Genomic DNA, 13,068 nt, shown 5'->3' with positions numbered 1-13,068 from the left:
ATGAAACAAACAATAGCTACAAACATATCATTTTACACACAGGTTGGCTCCTCCCTCATTTGTCTTCTACCCAAATATTCACAAAACTGCCCATCAACCACTCATTATTCTGAATGTGAGTGGTCTGGATGAACACAACTGGGTTTTAGCATTTGACAGCCACATGCATGTACACTTTCCCATTTGGGTACAATTTAAACTTGTGCAGTAAGCAGATGCAGGTTCTCGGGCCATGCATTCCCCACCTGCCCACACTGTCCAGGAGTACCGCCTAGTGTAACTTTTACATGCTGAGAGCTAAATGCCAGCTGTCTGATTTTTGACACCCATTTGTTTCACTCTTAATCGGGAAAATCATAGATTAAATGAATTAAGCGGTTTAAATAATCACTGTAGTGCTTTAAAGCATACAAATAAACACAAATTCCACTTTAAAAACGCCTGATTGCAAACATTGCATCTGGAAAAATTAAAACTTCTTGGTGCCCATCTTGGTCAAAGGCTGCTCTATCAAACAAAAGGAATCTTTATTCTATGTCCCAAGTCAGTGTGTGACTAAGTAGTAGGAAGCAGGAACCAGCCAGCAAAAAAAAAAAAAAAATGTTGTCAGTGTTGGCTCCCATGTTTCTATCACCATAAGCTCCTTACTGTAAATTTGACCAAAGGTCTAGCTGAACACAAAGCGAACCACATAGTAAACCATTTAAAAAACCATGTAGGAGATTTTACCTAAAAAAATGATGTTTTTATTCTGCAAAGGCAACAGTCGCTTCCGCACAACAGTGTAGTCAAGATCACTCACTCACCCACTGATGGCTTGGGAAGCACATGGATGAGGTAGGACATTCCTCTACTCACTGTTCTCGCCTCCTCTCAGTATGTTCAGTGCCAGGACATGTGCATGCAGCCTAGCCTGATAGGAGGGCGGCACTAAGAACCAATCACTGCTGCCGGTAAGGAGATTACAGGAGGCTAACATCAAGACACATTCATGTACTTTCATTAGATGCATTTACAAATAAATTTAGGGATTTTAAATACAAAACTGCAATAACCTTTTTTTTAATCCATCATCTTTAATAATTCAAGATCCTTTGTGAATTATATTGTATACACTTTACATGTGTGCTACGTATTTTTATTTTTTGCCTAGAAAGAAAATTAAATGTCTCAGCCCAAAATGCAAAGCATTTGCTAAAACTTACCTCAAATGATCTTTTTTTACTATTAAAAGAGAAAATAACTTATGAGCCGATCTACCAATCCAGCATCTATTTTCGGGCAATCTACGCAGTTGTTTGAAGCCTGTATTTTTCATTTCTGACAGAATAATGCATTTGCATTCAGTCTTTTTTAAAGACCCTTTTTGTGGCTCAGGACTTTTGAGGCCTACAGGCAATCATCGCACGTCAGAACCCAAGCTGTAATGATTATTCCTTAAAAGTGCATTAATATGTCTGTTCCATATTCATTTTTAAGAGTTATTCCATTTTCTTTCAAGATCGATTCCTTTTTGACTGTCACTAGACTGACAGAAACAGCTCCTTGAAAAATATTCCCTATGAATAAATGGTTAATATATACCATTTAATTTGAATGTATCATAATGGATCCCACGTTAATATTTTTTTATTATACGAAATTCCAACCAGCCACCAAAAGGGAAGAAGTCCTTGACCAAAATATCAGAGGATATTAAACTGAGAAATGATCTACTGATGCAAATCATTAAATCTATTTGCATTTGCTTACTGAACCCTATCAAAGAAATTAAACTACATACAGTCAGAAAAGAGAGCCGCTTGTGCATGGTTAAAAGGAGACATCTTGGAGGTTCCAGGGATCTATGTCATTAATTTCTCCCACTTTCTCTCATTAACAAGTAAAATGTTTTCACTGCATGAAAAGTTTAAATAAATAATGGAAAAAAAATAGATGTGTAAGAAGCATACCTGACATATTTTAAAAGGTAAAAACAAAAAAATGCTTAATATATCAATATTCGACCATCTGTAGACACCCAATTTACATTGCGTCCACAAAAAAAAAAACACAGAAAGCCTACATAAAAATGCTTGTAATAGAAACTATATTTGTACACCTGGTTCACATAAAATTTTCAACATTTACTTTAAATCTGTCAGAAAGGTAAGTAATACAAACTAAGCACATGCTAAAAGAAAGGCCTAAAAAGATTAGTTATTAAAAATCACATCAAAACAAAAACAGTAGATCCAGAGAGACATCTGGGGTTATATGCAAAACTTGACTTTTCTTGTAAAAGTCAATCTAGGTCACACTTCTTATTTTTAAACAGGGCGAACAGTCTTAATGTTAAATAGGACTGCTCAGGAGGCAAGAGGGCAAAGCTTAACCTTCCTGTAAAACTTGAATATTTGTAGATAAAAACAGCTGCCTATATCTCTATCTGTGCATCATTTTAACATTTACAGGGTTATTCACAAAAGGGTGAAGAGTTTGGAGAAGGCAGGAGAAGTGAACAATCTAGGTCAAAAAAGCGGATTTGGAAAAATTCTCAAATTCAGCTCACTTTCCAGTTCAGCGATGTTGTCCCAGAGATTTTCACTTCTCCTGCCTTCTCCAAATTCCATTGTGGACCCCTTTGTGAATAACCCTGTTGGTTTTCAACAAATATAATCTGATTTTTTTTGTCACAAGCTCAGGTTTATAGTTTTGTAACAGATTTACTTTGAAGTGTAACCTAATCTGGATCATAAAAGCAAATTGCACTCTTGGAGCAACAGTTTTCAAAAATCAAGACAATTTTAGGATGCAAAAGACCAATAATGCATCAATCAGCATTAAAAACATTGTTCAACATTCTATCCCTTCCCTGATCAACAGAGGTTTTGCCTGTATTCCCCTGCCCCTGCTGAAATTTGTCACTACTTCCTCTTCTGACTGGAAGAAAGGGGAAGTCTCCCCAACAGAGACAAAATCTGATAGAGGCTTCCCTTCTCAATCCAAACAAAATAAAACCTTTTAGAGTTGGGCTTCAAATGCTGTCAATGAGGCAGTTATAGTAGACAGGCACTGTCTAGGGTTGTTCCTGAGGTGAATTATTTTAGATGTCTCACTTTCCTACTCCCGTGTGCCATCATAGCGACTGGCCAATACCAAAGCAGAGTTGGGAGATTATAGCAATGACAAGGTCATAGAGGCCTGCACCATAACACTTTTAAGGTACACGGATTAGACGATGTAGCTATACAAGTAGAGGAGATGCGACCCCATGCAAGTTTTCTCTTTTTTCCATAGAGCTGCAAGGTGGAGCATCAGACATGACAAAGACAAAAAAAAAAAGAAGTACTCTGAGAAGAGGATGACTTTGCTGATCTAAAAAAAAAAAGGCTTTTCAATTTTGGGGGGGTGGGGGGAAAGAGTGATCGCCTACCTCCACAACACTTTGTTTTCCATGGGATCACAGGTTTAGGGCCCAGTCATATAATGCCTTGCGTTAAGACAGCCTATCAATTTTGAATGGGCTAACCGTGCACCCCAACATGAGGAATACCGTGCGTGTCCTTTTTTCTATGCAGTATACTATAATGAATGGCATGTGCATTGTAGTGAGCTCTGCCCAATACTGTAGTAGTGTATTGGAGTGCCATTCAAAATGAATGGCACTGCAAGGCATTGAGGTATGCACATTATTGCAACGCATACAAGTTAAAGGGCCCTTATAACTAATCCAAATCATAGAGCACAATTTAAAGAGCACATATTCTACAGTAAAAACATGATGAGGGTGGTTGGGAAGAAGGATGCTTTACTTGTTTTTCTACTGATGAAGATAGTTTTACTGTATGTTGTCCAAGACCCACTCCTACCCTTTTGTGCTTCCAAACTGTTTACCTGTAAGATTGTTGCCGTTAGAAGGTGGAATAATTATTCTTCTATTGCCTAACCACCCTATAATGGCCATATACTAAAAAGAGGGTAGAACAACACATAATGGGGAAGTAACTAAAGCATGGTTCAAAAATCATAAAAATAGCAGTAAAACAAAGCAACTTCCCCGCCACTTTTTCAGCATACTGTTTTTATCAAGCATACAGGTGCACTTTAAGGACAGAGTAGAACTTTATTTATTCATTTATCCAAAACAAATTATAAAACCTGCTTAAGATGGATTTCTGAGCCAGCAAACATAAATAGTACAGGCCCCCAGAGTTATAATTTAGATTGAATGGCTACCAAGAAACCTGTCTCTCAAACAATAAAACACAATGTTACACTGGCACCGGCTGTGTATGTGGGTCTGTGTGTGTGGGTTTTTTTTTTAATAGTATGGGAACAAGCTGAATGCGTGCTTCACTGGCTGGAGGGCTTAGCAGCTTTTCATTTGTGAGCGCTGAAGAGGGGCTCCCCTGTGTCCCAAACAAAAGATACGCTGCGAGAGAACGCTGTAAACGCTTCACCTGCTGGAGCCAATGAGAGAGAATAAGGCTTGTCTCTGGCATCAGCCAGCATGCAAACAAGTGAACTATGTTTTTCTCTATACTGCTGCAATATTATGTGAGGAACTTTTGATACTCAAACAAATACACACGGGAACTTCTTAACTGTTTGTCGGTTCAAACTTTTTGTTTTTATGAAGGCTGGCAGCAAACCATAAGTTTCTTACGCTGCAGAGTGAACCTGCAGCGCTGTAACAAGGTATGTGCCCCCGCCCCAAATAGGTTTAACTTGCAATGTATTTACATTAAATTGAATCAACTCATTTTGTAGGATACTGTAGAAAAATATATCTGAAGCCTCAAAGAAAACAAATATTGGTGGTATTCAGGTATTACTTCTAAAAAGAGGCAGATTGTGCAGCAAATTATGTGTGTACAACCAAGAATCACACTACACCCAAGTAAGCCCACCTGCTCCATAGTTATGTATATGGTGAGAGAAGCAGCACTTTAAAAAAATTTAGTTGTATTCATACTGTAAGTAAGGAAGTATATGCGCTGACACTTTGTATGTACAAACATTTATTTCAGATGAGAATCCAATGTGCATACAAGCACATAATCAACATGCCTACACATTAGCATATTGCACTACATGCAATAGAAAACACCTGTGCTGTGTTGGGAAAAAATAAGTTAGGTTTTTGGTCAATTTAGGCTGGCCATACATCTATCAATTTTTTCCGCTCAACCCATTGGCTGAACAAATTGACCCGATTCCTCCATCAACACAAACAGTGTGTCGATCGAGGAATCCCGCTGTTTACATTGTATTCTGACAGGTGCCTCTGGCACCTGTCAGAATACCTGATCAGAGCGGGCAGCTCATTGGCTGCCGGGCTTTGATCAAATCGAAAATTTTCCAGCTGGCTCCTTTGATCAGCTGATCGAGGAATGCTGGCTGAAAGGGAGCCGACAGCCCCACACACTGTGCGAATTTCGGTCGGTACATTAAAAACTGCAAAATTCGACCAGTGTATGGGCACCTTAAGATGCACCATTGAACATACACAGAATGGAGTGAATAGGCCCTTTGCATTTCTGCCATTTGGCATAATGGACATTAATAGGTAATGTGGGCAAGTGTAAAAATAGATAAGAGAACCAAATACATTGCAAAGTTATAGCAGAGAATTGGGTATTCTCTGAAGGTGCTAACATGATGTACAATTATGCAATACTGTGTTTGGACTCCACAGTAGCATAGCCATTGTATTTATGTTATTCTTTTAAGAAATATCCACAGTGATATGATATCAGACCACTTCCGGAGTAGAAAAAGATGACTTAAGACTGTACATTTTCCCCATTGCTAGCAAAGCTTAGCTCAGTCACACAGCTTGGCGGACTCCGGCTATGTATATGCCCGACCTAAGAGGACATATAAAAAGGAAGCTCCAAAGGGTGCAGGTAATAAACAGTGCAAGTGCAGAGAAATGTACCAACATCTTGAAAGACATTGTTGCAGATCCAATGTAAAATATGATAGCATGTTTATTCACTACTTACATCACCTAAATACAAACAGAAAGTAGAAAATAAAGTTCCTTCAGGGCATGGCAGAAAATAGAACCCACTTTAAAATGCCTCCCATAATTTAAGTGTTCAAAGAGTAAATCTGGTAATGTCAATATGAGGATACAGGATATATAGCAGTATTACTAAAAGGCAAAGTATTCCAATGACTGAACGTATGTTTTTGTGATGCACAATAGTCAATAGTCTCATGGTATTTTACCTTTTTTGTACCCAATATGTGATTACTGCTTATGTCCACAGTGATAATGATATCAGATGATCACTGCTATGATGGAAATGCTTCAAAACTAGCATGTATTCACTCCTTCAGACCACAGTGGACACTAGCATCTGGTGGATCTCAATGTTTAGCATTATGGTTATACATATAGTATTTTGCTATTTAAACAAAAAATAATAATATATATTACTGTAATTTATCCCAATTCTAATTAACAAACTCTGGATGTGGAAAATGGACCATTGCATGTTATTGCCTCTGAAGCCTACAGTTTCCATGGTGGGTGTGTGTATTAGCAGCAGTTCTTCACTATTAAACTCACCCAGATTCTGGTGCACCATCACCTTTCAGCTTGATCTCATGTATCCCTTCTTTACACCCAGAAACCAAGATTTCTCCAACAGAACTTTTAATCAGGACCTGTTCCAGCTTGCAGCTTCCACTTATCACAGACATCTGCAAAAAAAAAAAAGAATTCACTGTTGAGGATGCTGCATTATTTGTGTAAAAAGAGCCATTGAATGCATTATGGTTTACATACTGATTTCAGCATTGATACAGTTTAAATGATAGATTAGAAAGCCCATGCAAAATTCGCACCACAAGAAATCACTTATCCATTTCACGTGAGCTGTGAAGCAGCTCTGAGAAGTAGTGTGGCCTTAGCTCGTTCTTTTGGGGGTTCCATGACTGGATCATGTGACGAAACAGCATCATAACACTGCAATAACCTCAGATATGTTAATTTCTGACAGCTGACCAGTAAAATATTAGTTGGGAAACTTCCAAAGTAAGCAGCAGGAGGGCATGTGCTCTCTTTTTTCTTTTTCCCTTCAAGTAGGAAACCGCTGTTGGCTGACGTTCTGACAGGGCAAACTAGGCGGCTGCGAGGCCCTCGGGAGCGCGAGGCCTAAGGCGACCGCCTAATTTGCCTAATTAAAGAGCCGCCTCTGGCTGTAAAATAGGAATACCAGGAACACAAAATTGAGGAGTACCCCTTCTTCTATATCACCTGCTGGGGCTGCAGAGCACATAATATGGTAATTATCTTAAGGGAAGCACTGTAATTTACTGGTGGCACTCAAGGACAGTGGGTTCAACTTTAAAGAAACTGTAAAGTGGCAGAGAGCATTTTCATTTTAAATTTGTGCGTGTAAAATTCTCCCAAAGTCAGTTACCCCCACATGGTATCTGAATCACATACTATTAGGTCTCATTACTAATTTTTCAACATATGCAGCTAATATGTACAATATTAGCACACTTTTGACAGAGGAAAGAAAAAGGAAAAATTTACAATATACATGTACTTTTTTTTCATTTTAATAAAGCATTGCAAAGAGAAATAGTGATAAAATGACCAACTGCCTCCCATAACACTAGAAGCTCAAGTTGTCTTATACTGGACATAGGGGCTGGACATATCCAATCAACCAGGCTAACGGCAGATCTTTAAAAGTCAAGCTGGGGTTTTTCTATAATTGCTAATCAAAGCACTCGCTCTGTTGGTCGATTAAATGGCTCACTGTCTTTTTAAATTGTTTGGTTGGCTTTCAAAAATGTAAATTTATTTGATCGCAACACTCTTTGTGAATTTACTTTTACCTACAACGCACAGCAAAAAATTATAACTTAGCGTGCCTGCGGTAGCTCATTAGGGTTGTACAAAAAGAAACTAAATGAAGTCACCATTTTAGACAGTAAAAAAACATAGTAACATGAAATTTAAAAAAGAGGGTTTTCCTGGGAGATTTCTGATTTAAAGGGTTAATAAACCCTCAGCATTTTTTCTCGACTCGACTACTAGCAAGCAGTAGATATATGCAAAAACATGAAAAAAAAACCTTTTCAAACAGGTTAAAACTTACCTGTGTCTTCACTGCACGCTCCCGTCCGAACATCTGAAGAGTCTCGGGCAGCCGCAAAGGATCAGATGGCGCATGCGCAGTTCAGATCTTCGGCTGGGAGACGAGGAGAGACACAAGGTAACTATATGGAGCAGCGTGCACCCGCACAAACACTGTGGCACAGGCAGAGCCATCTAAAAGGTCCGCACACACCGCACGTTTTTTTAAGTACCTTACAACCATCGCAAGACAAAAGTCTTCCGATGGTTGTAAGGTGTGTGCCCAGCATAACACAGAGGAGTCAGCACTGGATCGGAGACCCGCACCAGTGCTGAAAGGACAGCTGAAAAGGACAGTAAAGATGATGATCGAATCAAGAGGCATCATTTAAGGTAAGTCCCTACAGCAGGTTTGGGAAGGGGCAAAAAAAGTTTGACTTTAATGTCACTTTAAGCCACAACACAGCAGACAAAAATGTATAGTTATAAAAATATTGCATATGTTACACAGTCCAAACTTATTTTCTCCTTTCATAAAGAAACATCAATAATTCTTAGTGATAACCCATTCCGTGCTGGTTCCATTACAGTTGTGGACGGTTCCTGACAGGCAGTAAATAGTAATTGCTCAGTAAATTATGCAAAAGGGAACTGTGGAATCTATAATAATTAATATAAAACAATATGATTAAATCACCTGAAGACGGATAACCTATTTCAAGCTTTGTTTTAATTTCTGCTCCACCGCATAGCTACATTGAGCGCCCAACCACCAATCCAGCAGCGTAGTCCAAGCCCCAACTTGGCAGGGTGGCTGCACAAGATCAAGGGTCTTCTTCTTTCTCAAGATCACAGCCCTTTAATCTGTACCGATTTTTACCTAGAGCTAGAAGCCATTCATATTAATTGACTACAGTGGAGGAATTGATTTTCATGGCAAATTAAGGATCATTTGCAAAATAAAATGCATTTTTGTTTCGTCTCTTTCATCCCCGGTTTTCACAGGAATTGGGATTAGAGAATTAATCTTTTGACACCGTTTTAATGGTGGTTTCCGCAATGCCCTCAATGAGAATTTCAAATATAGAACAGCTGACAGAGCCCCGTTACAACAATTAAATCCCCTTAAAAATGAGACGGAGGTTGTCTTGTAACTGAATTTTAATAGGCACGATCTTCCATATAGACTGTTAAAGAGAACAAAATATGTATTACAACTCTCAAGTTTATAGTAGGGTAACCAGCAGGGGCTGGAAGTTGCGCAGTTAGACTTGTACAATGCAAATCAGATGTACTATATATGCAAATCAAGAAACACAGCACTCAATTAAGTATAAGGGACTTTCATGTCTTCCAGTGCCTTAATCCTAAATAAGAGAAGGCAGCATCAAACTGCAGACTGGAATTGTCCTCTAATTGACTAGATCTGCATTGTGGAATTTGATTTAATGAACTCTTTAAACAATTCAGTCAAGTTCAGCCCAGCAAATAATAGCATCACTGTCCCACATTCTATGGCAGCATAAGCTGCTCATAAAGTACTGCAAACTAATGAATGTTCGGCTCCTAAACGAAAAGAAATACACTTAACTGATGAGGAGCCCTACATTGTCCGTTATTATTCCTTCCAAAAAGACAAAAGGATAATTTCTACCCATTGTGACCTCCAGTGTGGAATAATGTAGTGCATTAAAATAGAAAAAATTTGAAAAGCATAAAAAAGTTTTGCAAGGAAGATTTTGCATGTCAGCATGAACCTTAACGAATGGTCACAACTTGAGGCACCTTGAATTACAGGATCACATGCATCCTTCATGGCATTGGTTGGTGGTGCCAATCTGGTTATATAAGGATCATTCTTATCTAATTGCTTGTCTTCCTGTGACCTAACCTGCTTATTATGCTGCTTGTTGACAACCCAGATTGATTCTCCTATAGATTGCCCTTATGTTGACTTCACTCTGGATCTCAGCAGCTTGTTTTGCACTCCGGCTCGTTCCTGAGTTTGTCTGCTGCTACTGCACCTGCACCTTGCCGCCCACAAATGTATTACATTGAATTATCAAAGAGTAGTATCTGTTCTTATCAGTGTTCAGGAGGGGGAATGTGCTACTGTTTTGGCCTTATGGTGGGAATGGCTGGCTGCAAAGTACAAACACATCTAAATACAGATAAGCTGCAAAACATTATGTTTTAGTTATTGGGTTTATGTATACTTTAATGAAAGAATAGACAAAACACATTAAACAACTGTAATAGCAACCAATCACTCTAGATTCTTTCATTTTTTCATGGAAATTTGATATAAATTGGGTTTAAATATGAAATGTACAGACACATAAATCACAACAACAAGCATATGGAATATTGCTAAAAAAACAAAAAACCCAGAAATAAAAATAAAATAAAACATTTCAGGAGAGGCGGTAAGCATTTAAGTAGGAAGAACACATATGAAACAGACATGCATGAAGGAATTTTTATTTTTTTTTAATGTTCCTACATTATTAAATATTCTATAGCCTTGTATTGTGTACCATGTTCTCTGCACACTGGTACATTTGGAGGTATTTTTGTACAGGTCTTAAATACAAAAAGTGTGAATTGGTTCAGTCCTGGATTACACAGATCTAACCTTCCATTACCCCACATAACCACCATGGTGTAAATCCACAGTCTACCTTCCAAGGATGCACATCAGTTTCAGGGCCCATTCACACCACATCCAGATTACCGGCAGACCAGAACAGACTGTTTCCGGACCCAACATGCATCCCAATGTATCCCTATGCTATTTCTGGCCATTGTTCCCACCAGCGCAGTCCGTTCCAGACCAGACCAGAAAAATACTGCATGTCTCATTTTGTCTGGTCTGGAATGCACCGGAACGAATAGAAACACATCAAAAATGCATGGAATATACTGGAACGCACTTGTAACACCATTTTAAGCTAAAACGTTTTTTTAAATTCCAAACGCTGCAAAATCGTGGCAAACACGCAATGCACTGTGTTCCAGCTCTGGCCTGGAAAATGGTGTGAAACTAGCCTCAACCTGGAAGGCAGCACACAAGGAATCTCCTCCAAATGTATCTTTATTTTACTGTAAAAGTCCATAAAAGCATTTCTTGCCCTATTTGGCATTAGCCACAGCATGACTATGACTAAGGCCCAGTAGGGCTAAACATATAAGCGGGCATTGCTTTCATGGACTTTACAAGAAACAAAATGCAAGGTGCCTGTAAAAGGCAGCCTTCCAGTGTATTACAGCAACATGTCAGTGCATGTTTCTCTCAATACTAATTAGCAAAACTACCAACAACCTTACTAATTCTCTTTGTACAGATTTATGATTTAGTTGCAAGTCAAGCGGGAACAAATCTGTAGAATATTACAGGTGTTTGAACTTTTCCCATTGAGGCAAAACGAGAATGTGCAGTACATCAATAGTATTTTACTTAAAACCTTGCAGACACTTGTGTACCAAAAACTTCTCTCAATCTTCAAATCCCACTACAACAAGCAGCTAGAGCTTTGTATGGAATAACATTACCATCACTCAGTGAGGACTTGGAGATTTCACTAAAAAGATATGGACATGTAGTACATAAATAAATTCAATGCAATGAATACTAGCCATTTCTGATTTCCCCAAACTTCGGCAGAATTAACTACAGTCTTATATCTTTCTGCTAAGACTCCAGCTCTTCCCACCGGAGGATTCCTCCTGCAACAAACAGGAGGCTCGATGGCCATTGCTCAATATATTCATTATTATGCTGCCACCTTGCCGAGAAATGATACACTAAACTCAGGTGCCATTAACTGGAACCTACACAGACAGCTGTAACTTATCTGGATTTCTATTTTAAGTGCATTGCTCCTGGAGGCCGACAAAACTGAAATGCTTCTAATTCGCTATTTTATTTATTGGTAGAAAATATTAAAATGTTATTTCATTATATTAAAAAATATTTTCATTAGTATACTCTTTCAAAGATGTCTCAATTAGTAAACACAGGTTGGGGAACCTACCCACAGATTTATTTTTTACTTTGGATGTTTGGTACCTTTTTGGGCGTTTACTGCGGTCTTTGACCCCAGTGGGGATACTACTTCCAATATCTGGAAAGTGTTATTATGCAGCATCACTGCCCTGGGACCCAACTATGAAATGTGTATTTTAAATGGAGAAATCACTACAGGGCCAGTAAAAGCAGCAGTTATGTGTTCAGCCCCTAGAGGATAGTCTAGGAGTATAGGGAGAATACACTTTAAACAGAGGGGAGCTACGCAGCAAAGTCCTGGTTGTTACAGATTTGCAAAGGGAGGAAGAATCTTCCCTCTGGGGTCAGAGACGGCGATGAACCGCCTGTGGGGTTTCAAACCACTGAGCGGCTTCTCAGACGTCTGAATATAACATGTTCATTGTTTTGGTGTAGAATTACCCAGGTAAGATACAAGTAGTAATTCAGCCATTGAAACATTTTAAATTTATATTAAAGTATGATGTGATGAAAAGAGGAAAGTCAAGAAAAGAGAAGAAACACTAAAAAAAAATCAAGGATTTTTAAAGGTGAACTTGAGCTTCAGTAAATATTTAGAATCGCTCTCCTCTGCCCCCCGCTGTGAGCAGTCAAGGTTACAGCTTACTGTACACTTGAACTTTTGTTTTGGGCAATGATCAGCATCATCTAAACACTTACATCAGGATTGTATTGTCAAAGACTTATCCCCCGGATGACAGTCAGTTGAAACGATAGGGGTTACTGGCCGCTTATGCAAGGTTTCTAGTGCCTTCTCACCCTGCCCTGATTAACAAGTGCATCCTGGAAGCCTTTTATTTGAACCATGGGACATATAGTTTCATAGCACCGGCCTCTGTCATGTTTCTGAGTGGCACAACAAGGATTGTGGAGAGGGTGTTCAAAGCACTTTTTGGGGCTTTACACTTAAAGTAAACCCCTCATCAGTAAAGTATAG

The 13,068-nt window shown here is 38.8% G+C and overlaps 1 protein-coding gene across 1 annotated transcript in view; it reads right to left on the bottom strand.

The window, feature by feature from the left end:
- MGMT (O-6-methylguanine-DNA methyltransferase) overlaps positions 1 to 6,697 on the bottom strand; it is a gene marked incomplete at its 3' end in the record, with an annotated part of 197,224 nt that extends 190,527 nt beyond the window's left edge. Inside the window, exon 1 of the mRNA XM_018557917.1 lies at positions 6,563 to 6,697. Within this exon, the coding sequence (XP_018413419.1) occupies positions 6,563 to 6,696 (134 nt within the window). The remainder of the gene's footprint in view (positions 1 to 6,562) is intronic.
- Positions 6,698 to 13,068: the final 6,371 nt, after the last annotated feature.

This window comes from Nanorana parkeri, unplaced genomic scaffold (genome assembly GCF_000935625.1).
Source record: "Nanorana parkeri isolate BGI_ZX_2015 unplaced genomic scaffold, ASM93562v1 scaffold2, whole genome shotgun sequence".
Taxonomy (NCBI): Eukaryota; Metazoa; Chordata; class Amphibia; order Anura; family Dicroglossidae; genus Nanorana; species Nanorana parkeri.
The sequence above is the reverse complement of the archived record's forward strand: the minus strand, read 5'-3'. Positions and strand labels throughout refer to the sequence as shown.